The sequence below is a fragment of the Formica exsecta genome, unplaced genomic scaffold, assembly GCF_003651465.1.
Source record: "Formica exsecta isolate Colony F162 unplaced genomic scaffold, ASM365146v1 scaffold591, whole genome shotgun sequence".
Classification (NCBI taxonomy): Eukaryota; Metazoa; Arthropoda; class Insecta; order Hymenoptera; family Formicidae; genus Formica; species Formica exsecta.
In genome coordinates, this window is record NW_021853185.1 from 400,592 (window position 1) to 424,619 (window position 24,028).

General features: G+C 40.1%; 1 protein-coding gene across 3 annotated transcripts in view; it reads left to right on the top strand.

Annotated features, from left to right (window-relative positions):
- The first annotated feature begins 11,899 nt into the window (after positions 1-11,899).
- Positions 11,900-24,028, top strand: part of LOC115242372 (homeotic protein distal-less) — a 74,631-nt gene continuing 62,502 nt past the window's right edge. Inside the window, exons 1-2 of one of the 3 annotated variants that reach the window (XM_029818605.1) lie at positions 11,900-12,578; positions 20,141-20,382. In XM_029818605.1, the coding sequence (XP_029674465.1) occupies positions 12,074-12,578; positions 20,141-20,382 (747 nt within the window). In that variant the 5' untranslated portion in view covers positions 11,900-12,073. The remainder of the gene's footprint in view (positions 12,579-20,140; positions 20,383-24,028) is intronic. The other 2 variants (XM_029818606.1, XM_029818607.1) reach the window with 2 other exon arrangements.

The following is a 24,028-nucleotide window of genomic DNA, read 5'->3' on the forward strand; positions in this document are numbered from 1 at the left end:
TCAATTGGGCGCGAAAAAATTTATATATTTTTATGTTCTATATATAAGCTTTCTTAGTAAGACAGTATGCTTTCTCTCTAACATACAAAGATAGTATAAGCGCCGTTAGCAAAACGGATACATTGCAACAAGTTGGCGGCTCTTTTGTAGAGAAAAAGATTAGACATTCTTGCGATAACTTGGTACACAAAATTATTCAATATTTGCAATATAAAAACATCTGATTCTGATTAGGCATAATCAATTAGGAAAAAATGTAAATGAAAAAGTATAGTGGTATAATTACGCGATTCTTTCGATTGTATTCCTATATCGGTTAATCGAGAGAGAATCCAAAGTGGCCTTAAAAATTCGATGACGACATATCTCGTTCGCCCTCATCGCGTATCGCTCACTCGCGTAAGATCGATCTGATTCTCACTCTCTCATGGCTTGCCGATGGCGTGACAGCCGGCTAAGGCAGATGCGTGGCAACGAGTTGACATCGAGCGCTGCGGGCTAGCGTGGCTAGAGTTGCTCCTCGCAGACACGCACCCTGGCATTCTGGTGGAGCAAGAGGGCGCGAATAAAAACAAAGGGAGGAAACGAGAGAGACCGCGAGAAAAGAGGGAAGAGGGAACAAAGAGGGAGATAAAGAGAGCTAGCAAGAGAGGCAGCGAAAAAATATAGAAAAAAAAAGAGGGGCTCGCCGAGAGACTCGGACGTGCGCGTGCGCTCATGCACGCACAGCACGGCCCGTCGCGGCGCAGGCACGCACGCACACTGGCCGGTTTTCTTGTTGCCTATACACTGGGCCTGATGCGCGACGACGGCCCTCGTCGTCTACTACGACACATAGAATAGTAATGAGGGACAGAGATACAAGGCGGGTCTTCCCGCCGCCACGGGGGGAAACCGAGCCGGCCGCGCGGTGCGGAGCGTCGTCACGCGAGAACGCAACCAGCTGACGTTCTCTCTCGCTACTCCCCTGCGTTCTCCCTCGCACTCTCTCCTCTTTCGCATCATCTAGTCTTCTTTCTCTCATGAAAGTCTTCGTTCTCTTTTTCCGTACCTCGCCAACTCTTTCGCGCGCGTATTTGGATGTTCTCTCATTGTCTCCTTCGATTGTTGTCGCATTATTGCTCTCTCTTTCTATTTTGAACATCTATAATTCTGTCATTGATAAGATAAAATTAGAAAAAATTCTTCTAGTTTTAGAATGAATAGAATAGATCGATTGCGAGGACTTAATTTTCCGATTTTATTCTTCAGAGAGGTACGAGTATTTTTAATATAATTTTAACAAAAACAATAGCGAAGTGACAAATGTCATAATTTTATCATAAAAAAAATTACAAGCTCGTTTGAGTATATAAAAAAATTATAATATTATAAATCGTCTTCTGCATTTTCTAACATTCTATTTTCCTTTCACCACATCTTTTCGTACTTCGATTTGTTACTTTATATATTCCCGCGTTGCCTCCTTCGATGATTTCACCCGCCCTCTTGTCTCCTTTCTCTCTCATCATCCATACACCTCGACGGTGATCGTGAACCACCCCTTTTGCAAGAAACCGAGGAACTCCTCGTACAGAGTTTCTTGCTCAATTCCACCCATGTACCCTTCGTGCGAACACTAAGTTCCTTTTATCAACAGTCCATCACGATCGTTTGAGAACTCCAGGTGTTCGACGCATACATTCGCAATGTCGTGCGTGCGAGCGAGGCCTTTGTGGAAAGTCGCGGAAATTGCGGGTACTCGTGAGATTCGATTAGGTATAAGAAAGAGAATGGGAAACGCATTTACTCCCCTGCTTCTGGTAGTGATATTAGCTATTTTTGTAATGGTGAATCAACAAACATCTTCCGTCTTTTCCTACGACTATAAATTGCTTTCCGTCGAATCGGTCGGTGCAACAAAAAGTGCCATTCGATTTTGGCGCATTAAATGAAAAAAAAAAAAAAAAAATTAAATGATATGCACAGGTAAAAGAAATTTATATTTTAAATTTATTTTTTTTGTATTTACATATGAATCTTTTTTCACCTATTTTAGCTGCGCGCATTCGATTATTATTTATTATGTGATATTGTAAATATTAAACATAGGAAACTATTTCTTTCTTTATAATCTTGAAATAATCGTATAACTCTAATGAGAGGTGGAATAATTTTTATGTACATATTACAATAGTGCATATAACATTACAAATAAAATTATTTGATGTTTTAGACAGGATATTTTTTGTAATGACATATCTTATTTAAGAGTATATGTATACACTCTTTAAACTAATGTTTTTTCAAGAAAGAAAAAAGCCGCGCTCATAAAAAAATAGCTCTCTTTTATCGTAAATACGAGGAAGATGCGCCTAAGAATGTCGCACGATCGTACCGCGGATTGCACGCGACTGTTTCGTTTTTTGCTCCTAGCACTGACAACCCTTCTGTTATAATTTTCACGCGTGCAAATTGCTGTATTCTCCATTTCAAAGCTTCACCCTTTTTACGTAGCTAACTGCTCTCAAACGATTATACCTCAAAGTCCCATCGGAGTAGAATTCTCTTTTCATATGATTGCCGTCGCGTGAAAAATCTATAACATGTGTGATAAAAAAAGTCGCTTTCCATTTCGCACCTTCGTGAACAGAAAGAACTTAGTTATTTGCCATCGCAAATTGTCCCGGGAATTAAATATAATAATTATCGCATAATAATAATTTTTAATGCATTCTGATAACATGCTTCTGATCTTAATAACATGTTTTTAATTTCCTTTAACATATGTGTACAATGTTTTAATTCACCAATGTGCCGTCACTTTAATACTCTTACTATATAATTACGCGCATTTAATTTTACAATATGTGAGAAATATTAAATATTTTACTCATGATAATTTTATGAGCTTCACTTTGTCATTAAATATCTAAAACTGGCCGCTATCAATATTTACCGAAACAATTATAATACATTTACAATGGAAATATACATTCTGTACAAGTATTTACGTGGTTACGAATACGATTATCGTGATACACATGACGTTAAAGAGCAAGTGGAGCTTCTCACGTAGAAACGTCGACTTTCAATCAAAACCGAAAAGACCGAATATCCGCCGGCGCTCGTAGTCTCTCATTGAAGAAGCTCCCGGTAGAGAACTCGCCACACCCCTCGCGGTCTCATCGTTCCCTCTTTCCTTTTCCTTCGTGTGCATCGCGGCATTCTTTTGTTTCGAGCATTCATTCAAGCGAGGGCAACTACCTTAAAAGTCAGTTTTTCCTCCTCGTCTGCCTTAGGGAAAAAGACGAAGGGATATATGGGAATAGCGGGAGGAGCGAAGTAGACAAACGGTCACACTTAATTGCAGGGGGGCGGTTGTACGGGTAATAGGGAACCGGTCGGGCGACACTTCGATAGGTCCGATACTTATTTTCCTGGCCAATTCGAGAATGCATCGTCAAAAATGAGATACCTGGTGCTTTTGGGAAATTAAAGCGTCGGCTATTGTCGGCACATTATTAGATTCTAACGTAATAATGATTCTAACGTGTTTCTTTCATCAATGAATTAAACTACCGAGCTGGATTTCATTGTGAAGGCGAAACTTACACTATTTATCACATTTCTAAATGTAGCATTTTTATTCATTATATCGTGCACATAAATTATTTTTATATTTAGCGTATTGATTCAACGTATCTTATTAAGAGTCGTTAAATAATTTTTAACCTGTAAAAAGAAAAAAGTATATAATAAAGTAATAAATAGTTAATCTACTACTTTGTATGAGAAACTGTTTATAAAAAATTGTTAGCGTTCTTTTTATAGTATGTAGATTAAAGTAATAATCTAAATCATCTTATAAATTAGTAGAAAAAATTTCCGATAAATTGATTATCAATTTAATAGCGCGATTAAACTGTGATGCATTATTTTCTTCATTAATAATGTTAAAATTTTCTTTAATGCAGTTTCCATAAGCATTCATAATTCCGTCGTCATTATTCCGTATCTTATTTCGCAAATTCTCTCCCGATATACACGATAATCAATTTCACCACAATGGCGGGCAATTCGGCTTCTCCGCAGCATCCCTCGCTCCACGTCGCTAGTAGCCCCATTCATCCGTCCTGAAGGAGCCGCGTCCTCGCCCTCTCGTTTTTCTCTCGTCGTGACTCTTCGCTCTCCCCTTTGCGCGTCCACCTCCCCTTCAGTGTCTTTTTCTTCCTCCTCAGAGGTACTCGTGAAAGTCTCTTTGTTCGAACGACGGCCCGTCCTCGTTCGTCTCGTAAGTCGCCGACTCCTCGAAGGCTTTTGACTCTCGTGATCGAACGACTCACCGTGAGACTCACGAATCCGCTGTCTCTCCCGCCTTTCTAACGTTGCGTTCCGAGCTGTTGCTGCGTGATGCACTTTTCTCAGAATATAAGTATACGGTTTTACATTTAAGACAACTAATTTTGATATATCAATTTTAAAAATTTAATATACGTATAAATATCTACCTAATTCCATTCATAATATAACTATTTTATTTGGATTATATAACCATTCAATAAAAAAATATCAAAAATAATTTTTTGAATAGTGACTGAAAATTTCTGTTAATAACAAAAATTGATTCAAATACGAACATAAATTTGCTCTTTGCTAGTATCGTATTATATATATTTGCTTTTAGTACACATCGATATCTTCTTATGAAGTTTTGCAATGTAAAGTGAAACTAAATTTTGAATCGATTTTCCGGAAGACTTTAATAACAATCATCAACATGATCGCTCTCAATGTCTCCTCGCACTTTGCTACATGTTTTCTTGAATAATAGTATACCTTGTCTGGAAAATTATGATACTTTTCATTCACTTCTCTCGAATGCTCTACATTTTTTTCAACTACCATGTCATTAAATTCAATATCACTGGAGCTCTAACGAGGAGTATGTTTCTGCAATCCCATGTATGTGATCTGTAATTTCAATATTCGCGTAAGCGGATATATATGTATACATGTATAAATGTCTATACGCATATATACGTGTTCTGAAAACGACATATCATCGACGGTAAAACATCGACGCCCGGCGATATCGGATTAACGGAATCGATTCTGCGACAACCCTTAAAGTGTTTTCAGCGAAGTGGTAGGGGCGCGGTAGATAGATTTCGTGGTCCGCGCACTAAAAATAGAGGATGTTTTCGGACGTTAGAAGGAACGGTAATACCGTGTAGAACACAATGTTTGCGGGCAACGCCCACCTATACTCGCTCTGGCTTTTACTGCCGGGCAGTAAAGTACGAAAATTACGATCCGAGCTTGTCACTGCTTCGGGCATCGAGAAACTCGAAGACCTGCTGCTCTCGCGTTCTCCGTCTTTCTTCCTTCTCTGTTTTTTCCATGTCATAACGCTTCACACGCGGCGTAGATACGCGCACAACCTTTAGCGCCGACCGCGTGGATATTAGACGTTGTTAGACGTATGTGATAGAAAATGCATGATGCATATAAGCAAAGCGCAATACGATTCAATCGCGCATAAAAAGATTAAATTGTACTATGCCCGGCAATGGACGAGGCTGTAAAAGCTTTTCGCAGAATGCAGGTATACCGTTATTGATAGTATTCTTTTAATGAGATGTGAAAGAGATATGTATTAATGACACATATATATAAATTGTGCGAATAATTTTCAAGAAGTATATGTATTAATCAATTTTAATAAGAGATAATAATAATAATAATAATAATAAGATATGCCAAATTAAAATAATTGTAAAACAAAAATTTTGAACGGCAACAAAAATAGCAAATTCTCTCGCGCAATAATGATGGAATGCATATAGCTTCTGTATCTTCTAAATGTGTTATTTCTTGCGCTCGGGATACTCTCTGTACTTAAATGTGACAAGTATTGAAGCCGTCATTAACAGACATATAGGATGGGGAAAAAAGAATGCACAAAAATGCGATATAAGCGGTGCACCGATCGACAGTCACGGAATCTGCGAAACTACACGAGCGGGAGAAAGTTCTCGCGAGATGCAAACGCAATTACAGCGAGTGATAAAAGTGCCACTTAGCACTATAATCTGCGAATATTTTTACGTCCTTTTGATTTGACAGAGAAACGACGGGCAACGAGAAATCAAAATGCCACTTTGCGTCGCAATTTATCCATTCGTTTCCACACCGCGCGTTGGCATTACCTTCCTTTTTTCTCCTACGTATAAAACTACTTTAGTTACGAGAGCTTCTTTCTCTCTCGCATCGTGTGAGAAACATTTTTTGACGCCATGCCGTGTGAGATATCGCGAATTCGAGGCAAAAAGATAGAACATTTTTTTTTTATTATTTGTTAATAATCTCTAATTATACATTTTACTGTAGATCTTTGAAATATCTCCTTTAATAAATTTTTTAAGATAAAATAAATTTTACACATTTTGTTACATATTTTAATATCATTGGCTTAAATCACTTTTCCGAACATGCTGGCTTTATTATAAATAATTTTAAAACAAAGTTAGATTAACAAAAGAAAAATTGTTTAGATAAATTCATCGCGTTATAATAAATCAGCTGTTTTCTAACTGTATCGCGAAGTGCAAAACACCTCGTATAAGCGCAAGTACTTCAACTACCGATTAGAATCAATCATTTTATCTAAAGGATCAGACGCATAATTTTTAAAGCGTGCACCTTCGTACGTCGACGAATCATCCGCTTTAGGAAGACCCCGGCGAAGTGGAGAAAACAACATTGGCGGGTACCACCGACGCGGTCTTCTCATCGTCTAATTGAATGGCATTTTATTTAGCACAGTTCCCCGCACTCTGGATAGCCGCCATTTACCTCAATTACGTAATTCACCGTACACAACCGGCCGCGCAGCTATCCACCATAGGCATCGCATGGGTGATGGCGCAGCCGATGGTAGTGGTGGTGGTGCGGTGATGGTGGTGGCGGTCGACTGATGACACGTGTTTGCGCTACTGCCGCCATGCAATTAGCCTCCAATGTAATTTCGCGCCTGTAAGAGCGTGCCACGCTCTTTTGGCCTAGTGCCGTTCCCGCGGGCGCATCGGTACAAGGGTATTACGAAGAGGGAAGTGATTTCGTCCAGGACACGTAAGGAAATTCGAGCCTCGTGCCATTCTTCGTATTTTCGTGTCCGGCGCTATTTTTGCATATCGCATATATCGCGCGCGCAACGAGGTGTTTTGCAATTCAAAAATTGAAAAGTCATTTTCAAGATTAACACATTCCGCTATAAATATTTGTGAATATGTATATCAAATTTTGAAAAAAAAAAAATTAGACCATAGAGATCCATAGAAAAGAAAATAAAAGTGGCAAATATGAATGCTGACAATAGCGTGAACAGATATGCATAGAGGAAAAAAAATTTCAACATTTATATATATCGTGTATATTCCTATATTCAAACATATTATTTCGTGAGGGATATTACCGCGATGGGATAGCTTTGATGTGAGCGTACAATTGTAGTTGCATGCAACAAACCTATAGATATTTCAAATTTGACCATAAAAACTCCGCTATATCTAGAAGGCTGTTATCATGTAATACAAAATAGAGTTCTGCGTATACTTTATTTCTCATATATTATTAAAAGTTTTATGTATGTGTTACTCAAAGTCCGTATTTTCTATTTTTGTGTTCATTAGTTTTTGTTTATTAATTTCATTTTTTAAATAATCGGTAAAAATAGATATCTAAAATTTTACTATTACTATTGATAATTATTACACATAATACACATAAACTAAAGTCATATATTCATTTCTCGAAATATCGAAAAATATTCACACTGTCTTCAGTATTCGCGTGGACAATTATTTATCGGTAAAATTGTGTAATCAATATTACGTTTTCTTCAGCGTATCGAAAAAGAGTGCTCGCGTAATTAAAGCACCGAGTCCGTACACTGACGAAACGTGACGCAATGTTAATAGATGGGGTATTATCTAGCGACTAATATCATTGTAGACGATAACCACGCTCAAGACAGTAATTGTGCTCGCTCTGACTGATTAAGTATAATTATAATCCAGAAAGAAATGTCTCTAGGTCACTGTGCTAGGATGACAATCAACGGGTTCCTGTTTCAACTGTTCCGTGTCATATATATTTCTAAAATTTTACCGAAATCTCAAAGACAGATTTATTCCGCATTAGTTAGAAAAAACATTTTTATTTAATATTAATAATAAAATAAAGAGAATTAAATAAAGTTATAAATTTTCAAATTCGAATTAATAACATCGACGTAAAAAATATAGACTGTTTGCAATTGGCTTTAATTTATATGCACACAATATCGTTTTATAAATAAAATCAAAAGCACGATATATATGTATATGTACATATATTAACATAAAAAAAAAGAATGTTCACAATAAAAATTCATCAGCCAAAGTACGTCAACTTTCATAGGAAATATCGCTCTTACTCGTTTATCATCAGTCATTCATAAAATAAACCATCAACCAGACGGTGCATAATGAAAAGTCATTTATTTTAATCACGAATGTTAAAAAGGCGACGGAATGATATTCAATTACAAGAAGATTTAATTAAATTAATTACACTGATACGTGTTACACGATATTGATAGTCAATGAGTGCGTAAGTACGGATGGTCAAGACTACGCGCTAACAAGATCTAATCTAAATCTGCCCGTTCACCCGATTACGTATTCGTAGATACTATTGGGAAAAAGTCTATTTCATTATAAATTGCATTTTATACTAAAGTTAGACGCCCTTGCTACATTGCTGTATTAATATTTTCTTATGGTTTTTATTTGGATACAAATTTGTAAATCGTAGCGTGAATCGACATAATTATTATTCAAACGCATCGCATAATTATTGTGTTACGAATCTTTGGAATTTAATTAACAACAATCACATCGAAATTGTTGTCGTTAAAAAAATATGGTCAGTTTCATTATCGATACAATTGCGACGGTGCATATGACAATAAAAGAAAAGAAAAAAAATTGCGCCATTCGTATGACAACTTTATGTCTGTCTTTATCTTTTTATGTTCACCGGCGATCCATTTTCTTCGTGACGAGTTGATAAACAGAGCCAAAGACGTTTTTTGCTTCCAAAGATTGCGACAATATTCGCGCGATCGATACTGATAGTACAATGATAAAAAAATTAAATCTAGCTCGATTTTAAATATTATTCTGCATGAATGATTCGACACGAAGGAAATGAATCATGTGGCAGCCCGATAAATGTCATGAATTGCGAGTTATATGAATATTAATATATTGCGCATTCTTTCGTTTTTTAATAGCATTAGTATGTTAAATTTAATATATGTTTTGTTTTATTTATTATTATGTACATTGTCATTTTCATTAAATAATTAGAAATAGTGAAACAGTTTTCTCTCTTTCTCTTAAAAATAAATGCAATTTTTATGAGGCATGCGACTGATTATCGACAGCTGCCTGAGATTCAAATTAATATAAAAATAAATGTGCATGCCGACACGACTTTGATGACTGATTATTCTTAATGACTATGAGATAACTACATTATAAATTTAAAATGAGCCGACAGAGTTGATTATCAAATATAATAAATAAAACGTGTCATGCTTTTATTAAATTTTTAAAAAAGTAATCGAGCTTATAAATTTTGAGAAGTAAAAACTTTTCGAGATTCGAAATATTGAGAAAATCGAATAAAATTCTTTGAAAAATAAAAATTTCAAATGTTTATTATATATTAAAATACTCTGTGCTAAGTCTCATAAATCATAGGGCAAAACAGAACTAAGGAACGTAAACATCGTTTGTTTATAATGATTTATTAGATACAAGATCGATCGTTCACTAGTAAAATGGATATTGGGTACCACATAACTTTTTTCATAGTTTGTTGCCTATCTATGAGTCAAGAGGACCTAAATAAAAATCGAAACTGATATTACGAAAATTAACTGTAATTATTTTGTAGCACGTGTATCAATAACCAATAACAACTCGTGTTGGCTTTCTCTCTCATTGTACTAGCATTTATTTTAATTTCACTAGTAAAATGGATATTGGGTACCACATAGCTTTTTTCATAGTTTGTTGCCTATCTTTGAGTCAAGAGGACCTAAATAAAAATCGAAACTGATATTACGAAAATTAACTGTAATTATTTTGTAGCACGTGTATCAATAACCAATAACAACTCGTGTTGGCTTTCTCTCTCATTGTACTAGCATTTATTTTAATAAAACAAGCTGAAAGTTACAATTTGTATCGTAATCTCTGCATTTTTGTATTTCAGACTGTCAGTCTTCGGAAGATCATCCACGATGAAATAATCCGTCTAAGCTCAACTCAACTCTCAACAATCGAGACATCGAATACTCAACAATTGGAATGTCACTCGTCTCTCACCTCGCGTCACAGTGAGTTTGATAGCTCAATGAATCAAACCAAATTCGAAAGAGGATAACAGCGCGATTCTGCGGCACGCTGGATGATCTTTAGCCTTCTTGGAGTATATCTCCAACGATATCAGTCGGACCCAATATCCTACGAACGAACGGACTTCCCCGGGCAGGCAGGTATACAGAACACCTCAGCGCATCGTCGGTCGCCCCGAGGGCGACCGGGTAGACGTAGGCGCGGTTGTTCTTCAGCGACACCCATGTGGATACCATAATGGCCTCCGCAACTCCAATCGCCGTTGCAGAGTTTATATATGCTTGGTGGGGAACGGCACAACGCGCCAATCGCAAACGCGCCTGGCACCCTTCACAGGCTTTGCCTTGAGTAGCGCCGACTGTGGCGACTGTTGGAAACGGTGAACCAGGCTCCGGGGAGCGGCTCGGGCTTCATTATGTATCATTATACCGGTCCGCGTCGCGCGGTGTGCACTGCAGTTACTGGAACCAGGCGCGCGTGTGTGCTTTTCTCTCCTCTTCTATACGCCCTGGTCATCTCGTCGTCTTCTTCTTCTCTTACCTTCTTCGTCCAGTACGTGCGCGTATACGAGTCGAGCGTGGCACGATACGCTCATCGGCATCAAGTGTAATCGTGGCGCGACGCGCGTAAAAAGCACACCGTCGCCGAGGAGGTGCGCGAGCGGGCGCGCGCGCGTGTCGCGTAGTACGACGTGTAATTAAATCGGCGACGGGCGCGAGTGTTGGAAAATACGAAGCTGCGATAGAGTACATCGATCTCTTGGTCGAACGGATTGTTTTTGGTCATCATCGCGCAAACGTCCTCCGTCGCGCTGATGTGATCGCGGACTGTTGGTCGCGGCGGCGTTTGGTGACGCTGGAGGTGCGCTCAAGGACTGTGCCCAAGTGATTGTTGAAGTGACGTTCCGTTACTCGTATCACGTTGTAACGCGAGTGTAGAGGACCGATATGCCGACGGCCTGGTCACGACTTTGTGACGCATCTCCGTTTGGAAGCCGAGTGACGATGATGAGCTGACGCACGGCAACCGGACAGTAGCGTCGACCACGGACTCTCTCTGGCTTTGTAATAGTGCTTTCGCGAAAAGTACGCGTGTGAAGTGGACGAGTGTGACAAGTGGTGTCCGAGCTAAGAAACGAAAACATCCGAGCGACGGATGAGTGTGACGGCTCACATGTAGCAGAGACTGCTCCGAAAAGTGAATACTCTCTCGATACCGCACACAGTGAAGGAAAGGAACGAAACATCGTGATAGTGCAACTTGGCAAAAATAATTCAGTGCGAACAATCGAACGGTATTCAATTTCTACGCAGTGAAATTTAAAAATTCAGCCGGAACAAGTTGCCCGACGGCAGCGGTTACTCCTCTCGCGATCCAATGTCGACTCGCCCCATTTACTCTGACACTTGGTCGACATAGTCGTACGCGCTCAGTGTGCTCGTCGTGTGGCGACGACCACGTCGTCGGCGAGTTTGGCGAAGATCGTGGGCTGTGGCGGCGGCATCGACGTCGTGTCTAAGGTGGAGCGTCCGGGCAGCACGACGACGCTCAACTTCACGGACCTGGGGAGCCCATTCGGGGCGGGCGACCCCTGTCCGTCGAGTACCCCGACCCCGAATAGTATGTCGGGCGGTGGTGGACCGACCGGCGGCAGCGGTGGAGGTGGCGGTGGCGGCGGCGGTGGCGCCGGTACCGGAGGCGCCAATTCTGATATGGAGCAGCATCTTCATCACGCGGGCCTTGGCTCGGTGACGCCCGGGCCACCCGGTGGAAACGGCAGCGACAGCACGACGTCCAGCACGCCGGTCTCCCAAAGCGGCAAATCCGCTTTCATCGAGCTCCAGCACAATAACCTCTATAATCCGGCGAGTCTTCGAAGTGGTTATCCAGGCGGGCATAATGTATCCGCGCATCAGTTCTCGCACCAGGTCGGCTCGCTGGCCCACCAGGGCTCCGGACCTGGCAGCGGGAATCAGCAGCACGCGGACGCGGGCTTCCCCAGTCCTAGATCCGCGCTGGCCGGATATCCGTTCGCGCCCATGCACCAACACAACGCCTACGGATATCACCTGGGATCGTACGCCCCCCAGTGCCCCTCGCCGCCCAAGGACGGTGAGTACCCCAACTGTATGTATTCGCAGCCTTTTTTACATTTCTATTAGCATATAAGTCTAGTTTATTAGATCGCGGATAATTCTCTGTTCCATGCATCGACATCGTCGAATCGGATCGCCGTGCTTCGTGTCAATAGTAAAATTGTGAAGAAAATATGATTACGTAGCAAAATTAATTTCGTGCTCGTCGGTGTTGAATTGCTACGATGAATTCCATAGTGAAAACGTTTCCGCGAGAGTGCAAAGTGTCATCATGGAACGGAGATACCATCAAAGGGCTCAAGGCGAAAGCTTATACGTAATTGACGACGTAACAAAATTGATGATACTATAAGAATTTCTCTTGCTAATTATGATCGGAGAAACGCATCATGGTCATAGACAAATTTGCTTTTAATTCAATAATCAATAATCTGGCATAATAAATCAAAAGTTTTATAATGTCGTTTTTCGAAAGGAGATAGATTAAAGATTCGGAATTAAATGCACTCCTGAATATTAACTCGGATATTCACACACCTTGAGCCTTATATTTTAAGTATAAATAGATAAGAGAGATTTTTTGAACTCGTCCATCATTAATACTAATAACGACTTCAAGTTGCGAATATCGTGTCAGCGTTATAACATTTGTCAAGAATGATACGGTCACCTTGACACGAAACAGAAATAAGATGGCGACAGGCGTTTCCGGTGGGTCACCTGTATCCCGCGCGAGCGTTTTATTATATTACGACTTTATTGTATGTGGCCGCGGGACTTTTATTGCCCTCGCCTCCTACCCCCCGCTTGGTGAACGTCTTAATCCGCGTTAGCGAATTTCCGTGCGACAATAAACGCGGAACGCTTATGTCTCCGCGGCGTAAGCACAACAGATGCTGTTTCGCTGGGTTTTGTTCGACATAGAAAAAAGAAACTGGCCGCGTTTACCGCGATTTGCTTACTTGGTTCCCGCAGTTCGCGATTCCGTCAGCCCTGTTTTACATTGTCGATTTACTCGCTCGCATCGTTACCCTTCCGCATGTGACATTTTAGAAAGTTCACTTTATATATATGACATTATTCTCATAATTTTTATCTCCATCCTATATAAGAAAGATTATCAACTTTAAAAAACACTCTAAGAAATCGGACGTGAAAGTTTTTATAAGTAAACAACGGACATATCTGTACGTTAAAATCGATCCATTCACACAGACACACAACTTTCTTTTTTTATATTTAAATGTATTCCATTTTTAAGCTCGTATGTTTTTCATGAATGAGATAGTTAATTTATCGATACAATTTTTACTCGCAGGACGTAATTTAAACGAAGATTCTCGGGATAAAAATAAAGGTAGAAAACACGAGGTACAAAAAAAAAACTTAGAGTAGCAGGTAGTAGCAGCCGGTCGACGCCCTAGCTATGTCACAGCACAATGAAACGGAATAAGATATATGACTAAGAATCTTAGGGATCTAAAAAGTCCCGCAAAGCGGCTAACGAACGAGACAAAAAGATTCGGGACCAAACGGGAGCAGTCACGGCTTCTCTTCTTCAAGAGCTCTCGCTCGTAGAGGTTTCCTCCCGATCATCTCGTTTTTTTTCTCATGTCTTTACTTCTCAGAATCGCATTAGCGCGATGTAATCGCGATTTTTGTCTTGCGCGCGAAATCACGAGTCAGTTAATTGCGATTATTATCGAATTCGCCCCTGCCTTGTCGCGGATCGCGAAATCGCTCGAGACATTACACTCTTCTTCAAGAGCTCTCGCTCGTAGTAGTGGTTTCCTCATCATCTCGTCGTTTTTTTTCTCATGTTTTTACTTCTCAGAATCGCATTAGCGCGATGTAATCGCGATTTTTGTCTTGCGCGCGAAATCACGAGTCAGTTAATTGCGATTATTATCGAATTCGCCCCTGCCTTGTCGCGGATCGCGAAATCGCTCGAGACATTACACGATGACATTACGATATAATCGATGAATATCTTTGTAAATACATTGTCGTTGGAATTCGAAAAAAAAAAAACTAGCTATTTCAAGATAATCATTCAAGATTTTTAGCCATAGAAGAGTCACAAATAATACAATTAATTTAGATCGCGTATACTGATAATGTTATAAGTTGTCTTATCATATTTCATTGAAATTGTCATTTTATTTGTCCGCATGCATGTACATCTTTGACGCAGTTCTCTCATAACATGAGCCTATTGTACGTACACATCCGCATCGCGAAATCGCGTGATCGAGATAACTTATTTTGCCCGAGAGAAAGTCCGCGCGTGCCGTTTAGCTCCACGCGGCGACATTTGCGCGCCGGTTTCTCGGTCGATTGCATTTTCAAATATAGTCCGGGTTACCGTCTGGAAATATTCCGCCACATCCATGGCAACATTTGGCGAATAATTTATCGCGGCTATGTGTGTGTAGAGCAACGAGGAGCTCCGTCGGCGCGCGCTTAGGCAAACGCGCTTGCGGAAGAGACCGGATAGCGCGGCGACAGTTTGCTACTACCCTCCGTTCGCGCCCCATGAATTCGTAACGTCCACCATCGCGGCATATGGCAATCTCCTGGGGAAGTCCGTGCATTTCTACGTAATCCGCCGCGAGGCACCCCGACCTTCTCGTGCACGCAATTTTCGTGGCGCCTCTCTCGAAAATTGCCGGCGAGCTTTCCCAACACACGCGGCGAGGAGAGAATCGCGAAAGGGTTTTCCGCGGAAAAACTTTCCGTCGAGCGGGAGGAATCCCGCGAGCCAACACGCGGCACGATCGGGGGCGCAATTCCTGCTCGCGGCGAGCGATCGCTCGTCAGGGGGTTGAATTCTCACGCACGGGGAAACTTGCGTTTCGCCCTTAAATTACCGGTCATTTTCCTCCGCAACTTACACGCGGCTCGCTTTTTCATAAATCGTATGGTAACGAAACGCATTATTTCCGATCCGCTCCGCGAGCTGCATCGTGGAAATTTTATCGAAGGGTTCGCATAACTTCAGTAGTTATGCGGAAAAAATTTCTCGAGCGGGAGTTATGTACCGTTACAACGTTTCGAGTACAAGACTTATTGAAACTTGTCACATTTCTCTGAGGCATTTTTTTATAGAAACAACAAAAGAGCGAACGCGAGTGCATAGTGCGACAATCATTAATATTGTGGCCATCAACAAGGTCAATCGCGCCGATTTAATCAATTGAATGATAAATACAAAATCACAATTGCGATCCGTCTAACTGCTAATGAGCATGCCATACTATTTGTGCATTCCGCTCAGACAATAAAAGCGATTCTGTCTTTTGTCCATCTGAACACGACGCGCAAAGTTGCGATTATTACTGAGCGATTTTGATTATCCAATTGAAATAAAGGTGACACGGTAATTGCGCAAATTTTACACGCGTATTATATAATATTAAACGCGCATCCACATGCAATTGATTCGCAGCACAATTAAACGCTTGTTTTTAACATTGCAATTTGTCATACAATTATAAAAATTCAATCGGAAAATAGTTATATGAATATTAAAATTTATGTTTGGAATGAAAATAGAAAATGGCAAGGAATGGATAAGAATTCTTAACATTTTTATTAAAATGTATTAATTAATACGCGCGGAGTCATCGATCGAGCCAATAATCGCTGTCGTTCTATTTGGATATTCTATTTTTAATAGAAAAATTATTGCTTAGGATATTGATTCCGCAAACATGATATAACGGTGGCATCTCGAATTTTCTTAACTAAATCATTTGCGCAGAGTCTTTAATCGATCAATAATAATAGTCGCTCGATTCTCACAAGAGATTCAGTAGGAAAATCATCTTTTGCGAGATACGTAAACACACCTCGTGTCTTATTCGATGGCCCGAATTTTCTGAGAATTCCTAATCTCTCTCTCGCGCGCAGTCTCTAATTCTAAGAAAGGCACGCTCGGCTTTCGTGAACTCTGTATGTTTGTAGATAAGAGTTAAATCAAAATATATGACACTTTTGATACTTTTGTGCAACTTTTAATGGTTAAAGTGTCGCGTAAAGTGTGAGTATTGTTTATCATTCACATGTCCAAACTGTCATGGAATTTCTTATCGCGTACTCGTACGTTAACGTCAATCTAATAACTCATATAAATTTATTTTGTATATTAGTTATTTACACAAGTTTACGATTATAATATCAATGTTACAAATATTTTCTTGAAAATCAGTTCATTTAGCTGTGATGTCGGCATTATCACGGTTATTCGCGGTGTTTTTCTATTTCAGAATCCTAATGAAATTGTCCGATATAAGTATATGAATATAAACGACAAGCCGCGAGAATGTAAAGAAAAGAATTGTCGATGTATACATGGTTGATCCATGGCAAATATATTATATTTGTGACATGTTTTGCGCCATCGGCGAATCTTATCGTTGCGTCAAGTATAAACCAGCTTGTCGTCGCATCTGCATCACGCCCGTTGTCCTTGTTCCCTCGAATGAACGAACGTAGTTGAAGCTCGAATCCAATTAGCGGGTGTTTCTCTCATATCAGACGAGGCGCCCGTCGGTATCTCGCATCAGTCACCTGACCTGACGCCTGACGTCCGACTGCCGCCCGACTTAATCCGGAACGGTCGAAAGACAATGCTTACCCGGGTCCGAGTGATGGATTAGGTATTAAATGATTGTTTTCATAAGGATTAGGTAGAGGTATACCGACCTGAGGAGCACGCGGCTTGGCTTCTTTGAAATCCCGCCGAGCTATGGTCGAATCTTACGGATCGTTCGGATTTGTATGGAAGTCGTGTTTTCTCAGCAGATACATTCCCAGATATATTTATCAGTTATATATGTGCTCTCTCCATGGAGCTGCATTATTAAAATAACAACTAATATTGAAATATTAAACAATTTGAATAAATGAATCTCGCATACTAAATATGTCGTGGAAAGATTCGAATAATACATATTTTAGCACGCGTATATATTTGTGTATTATTGCCGAAACAATAATATACGAATATATATAAGTAATAATTGATGATAAAAATCATGACATACAAAACATTAATTGCTCTTATTTAGATTAATAGAAATTGTTTTTCACCGAGAATAATATACAAATAATAAAATAGCGTATAATCACAAAATAATGTAATAAAATAGTTTATTCAAATATTGTGAGTTAGTTCAATTCTAAAATATTTGAATAATGGAAAAATGGACATTTTTCTAGCTACACCGAAATACAAAAATAAACTTATGCATGCTTTTACATAATTTGTTGCGCGCAGTGTGGTAGCGATATAGAAATACAAGATGTCGATTCAGCGACAATGTTAGACAGGTTGTGTTAAGTCCAGCCTAGGGCAGTGACGGACACCTTGTAATTTCAAGTTCTTTGGATTGAGAGCCGCGCGCCTACCGTGTGATTATCAACGTCGCATTAATCGCTCGGTGGGCTTATTATCATACGTTTGGTTGGGTTTGATTATGTGACTCTAAAAGAACCTTCAGCGGTGCTAGGCGGTTGAATACGCGCGCGTGTAACCGCGGCAAAGTAACACTTTGCGGCAGTTTCTGCCGCTGCCGCGCATTTTGCATACGCCTCGGTGTTAACAACCGTAGTCTATCCTCTCTATCGTACCCCTCTGGCAATGCGAACTCTCGGAGAGCGGCGAGAGAGAGAGAGAGAGAGAGAGAGAAAAAAATGCAGTAATAAAACAGTACCTCGGTCTTTTCACGCGTGCAAGGATACTCTCCGCCCCGGTCGACATCGCGTCGCCTTAACCGGCTGTAATTAACAACGGGAGCTCGTAATCCCTGCTAACGCCTCTATAAAATTTATTGCACACTACTTTATGTGGCGTTGATACATCGCGCGACAATATTAACCGTTGCATCATGATAGAAAAAATATTTATGACAGTATTGATGGATTATAAAAAAAATATTCTAGTCTGTTGATATAAAGTACATTATACTTTTCTATTTGTTTTATCTGACAATTTTTTGAATTGATTTTAGCTACATTTCAATTATTTTATCGAGATGTCAAATATATATAAATAAAAAGTAGCGAATAATTTATATATGAAAATAAAATATGCGTTTAAAATATGCATTTAAAATATGAATAGTCAAAAAAGTATACATTATTTATAAGAAGAAGAAGAAAAGATAAAAATAGTCAATTTAATTTACTTTTTGTCATATCCTCGCGTTGTCAAAGAAGGTGTATATACCGATATTAAAGATTGTACACGCCTGGTATCGCCTCGAAATTGCAACGGGGAAGATAAACACGAGCGTAAACACGCTATTTCATCGCCGCGTCGTAATGTAACCTCGCGGAAAGTTTATGGGGGATCATTATTGTCTCTTTTACGCACGATCAAAGTCCGTCCTCCCTGTTGGCTCTGCATCGATCGGCTCGCATCTTGTCGATCTTCTCTCGTTCTCTCATCGTCGAGGTGACATGCTCATATATAAATCATGTAGAATCACGCGTGCGTGCACACACTCGGCGGTTTGTTTCGAGTAAATTACTCTAATTAATAGTCGTATTAATTGTCACGTAGAAAGGGGGCTCTCGCGCTTCGCTTCCAATCGTCGCATCGCTTTGTCTCGACGTCAATATCTCCGTTTTTACTCGCAACGTCAATCGCTCATCGGCTTTGATGGCCTTTCCTCTCAACTTGTGTTGAAAATCGCTCGACAAAACGCAGCTATCGTCGTAGTATAAAAAATGTCGATGGCTGTTCTCTCTCTCTCTCTCTCCTGGGAAGAACGTGCGCGCGCGATGAAAACACGCAACATGATAATCGCGATATAAAAATAATGAAACAGATTCTACGCGAGATAGGCGGCGCGGACGCTGGCACGATGCGCACCTCTATCGCGAGCTCTACGCTACTTCATTGCATCGCTTTAAGATTGATATATGGCTCCGTAATTAATTATCGCGCCGTTAACGCACCGCAGGGCTTTTTCTCTCGGTGTTGTGTAGGGAGGCCGCGCATTTTCTACACTGTGCTAATTATCTCAATTCATAGTATGCGAATTGAATAATGCATTTATTTTATCAGATAATTACGCACAGCTTATCGAATAAAATATTCCGGCTGTGTTTATGCTATTGTTTCCCTTTCTTTGCCTTTCGAAAAAACGGCGCATCACTTCCGTTAATTTCGAGACTCTTTGAGCGCTTCGGTAAACGTCTTTTACTTTTTACGCGCATTCTCGTATAAAAGTCTTTCAATCAGAAAAATGTCTTGTAATTAAACATTTAATGCGATGTTTTATCGCGTAAAAAAACATTTCACACAAGATAATTTTTCTTGTACACAGAGATTCATTAAATAATCCAAATTCTTAACTATAAGATAACAACTTTTTTTAATTTTTATTATCAACAACGTTTTTCTCAACTTTCTTGCATTATGATATTTTTTACGATATTTTATATCGGAAATTCGTGTTAAATAATCAACTTTTCGCTATTGTTGTTGCAATATATATTATCGAAATACGGGTTAGGTTTTAGTTTAATTTTATTTTTAGTTTGTACGCAAGCAATGAAGAGGATTCTGAAAGTTGATGTTAGGGTGGTGCATGTTCGCAGACCTCTCGCCATTAGGTGATAAAGGCGGTAGCCTCGTCGACGAGCTAGGCGGCGGCGGCGGCGGTTCCCTCAGGAACGGCAAGGGCAAGAAGATGAGGAAACCGAGGACGATTTACAGCAGCCTGCAATTGCAGCAGCTCAACAGGCGGTTCCAGAGGACGCAGTACCTCGCGCTACCGGAAAGAGCGGAGCTCGCGGCCAGCCTCGGACTCACGCAAACACAGGTCAGTTCTATAGGCATATTAAAAGACTCTAGAGCGCGCGCTTCCCACGACGCAGTAGCGCAACGATAAATGGCTCTTATCTCGCGCTACTGGCGACAGGATAGCATAAACAAATTATGATAAACGTGAATGTAGAATATAATATTTTTTAAATTATTTAGCTTCTACGTGCTAAAATGCGCCATTTATTTTACACAAAGCAACAGTAATTATTAAATATTATTAAATAAATTGTCTTTATTTTAATTTAAATTTGATGAAGTACGTAGAGAATTATTACAATTATTCGAACATTTATCGTGATACGATAGCGAAAACCACTACGATGTAATGCGTCTTCCGTGATGGAGAAATTTTTTCTTTCTACGAATTTTGCGTAGAACTTATTGAAGTCTTAATTTATATATATGACAGTCCACGTGACAGCATGTTTTCACCGAACGATAAAATATCCGGGACATATATTTCCACGAGTGAAACAGGTTTTCCACTCCGAGATATGCATTATCAGGAAATGTCGTGGAAAGACTTCTTGAAATTATATAAACGAGGTAATTCTGTCGATGAATAACAACACATCGTATCGAAGCTAGTTGTTTTGTCCGGGTAATTACAGAAATCTCGCGTCACGTCTAGAATTTTGAGTTTTATTGAGACGATAACGCCGCGATACTCTTCGCGATTGACGCGATGGATAGATCCGGTTATGTATACTCGGTCCACCGAGTAACGGGAGCCACCGATAAACGGCATCTGTCAGCATTATCGGCACAAATGACTTTAGTAAATCACTGATTCGCCACGCCCTGGACATTGGGGATAGGGTTGCCGCCAGTGTCCAGTGTATCGAGGCGGGGAAAGAGAGCGAAAGAGACAAGTTTGCGAACTAACGAGGCGGCCATAAATTTTCTCTCGGCGATCGCGCGAGTTTTGCGCGAGCTTTCCACGCAGGCAAAGGCTTTATGCGCTCGTCGCCCGGTTTCCAATTAACGATTTATTAGAAAGATCGAGCTACATAATCGGAGAGAAGTTAATTAGATCTGATCCTATCCGGAACCGAAGCTAATTAAAACGTTTTCGCGACAATTTGAATTTATTCGGATCGACTTGCGTATCGCATTGGCAGTTTATTAGACAGTTTATTAAACAGTGAATATCCTCGTAAATTATATAAGTGTCCTTTTTCGCTATTCCTATCGAATTGCATTCTAACGAAATAACAAGTTCCTTCTCGCAAAATTATGCGTTTCATTGATTGATGCGAGACAACATGGAGCAATTTTCACGGTTGCTTTTTGTGCGTTCCTCAACCCTCGAAGAAGTGTGTACAATCGTCGTAACGCGTATGGCACAGTGCGTAACTGCGTATCACGCGCGTAATCACGGGATAACTGGCTGTCGTAGTTGGTTGATGTCGTTGCAGGGGGTCCCGGACCGGATAATTTCATTAGACGGAGCACCGCAGGAGTTGTTCTCCTCCCCCCTCCCCCTCCGTGAGCGAATGAATCGAGCGCGACGCAACCTGATGAGCAGTCGGCGTCAGGTTGTTTACTAAACACCATCGTTCTCTTGAAATCAGCAATAGCGGAAGGGAAATATGAAATTACGATACTCTGTGTAAGATTATCCATTACGTTTTTCGCAATGTTATTAAAACGCATCTGTTATTCAACTTTCGCGTTACATCAAATAGCGATGTAAATTAATAAAGATCAAAATTCGACATATATGTATATTAGTTTTCGCGTACGATAATGTTGGAGTATCGTAAGAGTATAATTTTTAGAGATTCTTTTTCTCTTTACGCGACCATAAAAATTTGCATCGATAGAGCTAATTCGAGGTGAGGCGGCCACGCATCTCTTTTTCTCCGGGGCTTCAATTTGAGGACGTGGTAGCGTTCGTGCCGCCGGTGTACACGAGATACGCGAAGGGGGTGCGAAGGGGGTCCGAAGGAGGCCAGAGGTAAGGAGGGGACGAGGTGAGGAGCAGGGAGGTAGTATACTTGCTCACGCGAAGTACACACGGGCACACGCTCTCGCTCTCGCATGGATGTATACGTTAGGGACGTGGACATCAGCACGCCTGTCTGCGTTCCTGCCACGTACCTTGGGCGTGGTGCTTCCTTTTTCTTCCTCCTCGTCACGACTAACGTGCCCGATCTCTCCTCATTGGCCCCGGGAATGCGAACACGTCGAAGCGAGATTCGAAAGTCGCGAGAAGGAAGCTCACGAGTACACGACGTGAATTTCAAATTCGTCTCTGTCATCCCGTCTATCGCGGCGGATGCGACGGGATTAAGCATCTTCGTAGCTTTTGCAACTTCGGGGAGACGAGAATCTCGGGGGGGCGAGACACGACAAGATGAAATAAATTAAAAGAATATCTGTTCGTACTTTCATGCCTCATATGTAGCGTTACAAGTATGCATCAGTGCTATTACATCTGTCTTACATCCAAAATTTGGATCAAGAGCGAATTAAATTTCCATAGAAATCCAGTATGAACATCATAATTTTTTTTTATTTAAAGCGAACTTTATACACAATTTCTAGATTCCAACTTGCACTGAAACTTTTATGTGAAGATTGTATAGATTCTTATCTAAATGCGGGTTATAAATAAGGATTTGTAACGACAGATATCTTTTTGCGGTCAAAGCTTTATTCATTAAATTTTCGAATAAATATAAATTGTCGGAAAGCTGGCGCGAATCGCGCTCAAGGTCCTCGATAAATCTAACCCCTATTACGAGATCATGCGATATAGTTTTCGCGGAAAAGCATTACGCACATAATCGAAAACATCGCCCATGACTACCGTTCGCTATCATAATTGTCTCGGTATGTTGAAATATTTGCACAAGAATCTACAGAAGAGAAAAAACTATTAATGTAAACCGACGAAGAAGTGGAAACAAAAAAATTACACATTGTATAAATTACAAGACAGATTTTCAGAGGGGAAGATTGTGACTAATTATTCCAATACACGTTAGTTAAATTTAAATTATTATGGATCGATTGATGGGTTTGTTTGCATTTTTATGATATATTGTATATATTAAATGACATATTTTTAATTGACATATAATAATTAAATTTATTGATGATTTCTACTTGTTTACATCTCTAAAGTATCTCTTCTAACTATATCTTGTGAAAACTATTTGGAAATTTTAAACATATTCATATCTATATAAATAACTTGCAAATGATTTAATCTTAAAGCTTTGTCGCAATTTCGTAAAATTATTTTATAACGAAACCAATTTCTAACCCGTTACATAAATAATCACTAAAGACGCTACAGCGAAAATAACATGAATACGCGAGATGAGAAGCGACGCTGGATTCGGAGAACCTTTACGTCGATCGTATCCATCTCAAGAGAGCGAAAGAGCGAAGCGGATTAGCCTAGATCATGTTCTTAAGATCCTATCCACTCTCTTGATCAGTTCTCCATATCTCTCTCCCTCTCTCGCTCGCGATTAAAATCATTACGCCGTTTTTCTCCCTTTTTCCGGCTACCGTCGTAATGCCTACTTGCGAAACGCTCCGTCGTCCTTGTCTTCGTGGCAAACGTCGATTTACCGATAACCGGCCGTTGTGTCTCCGTTTTGTATGTATATTTCCACCTCTTTCCC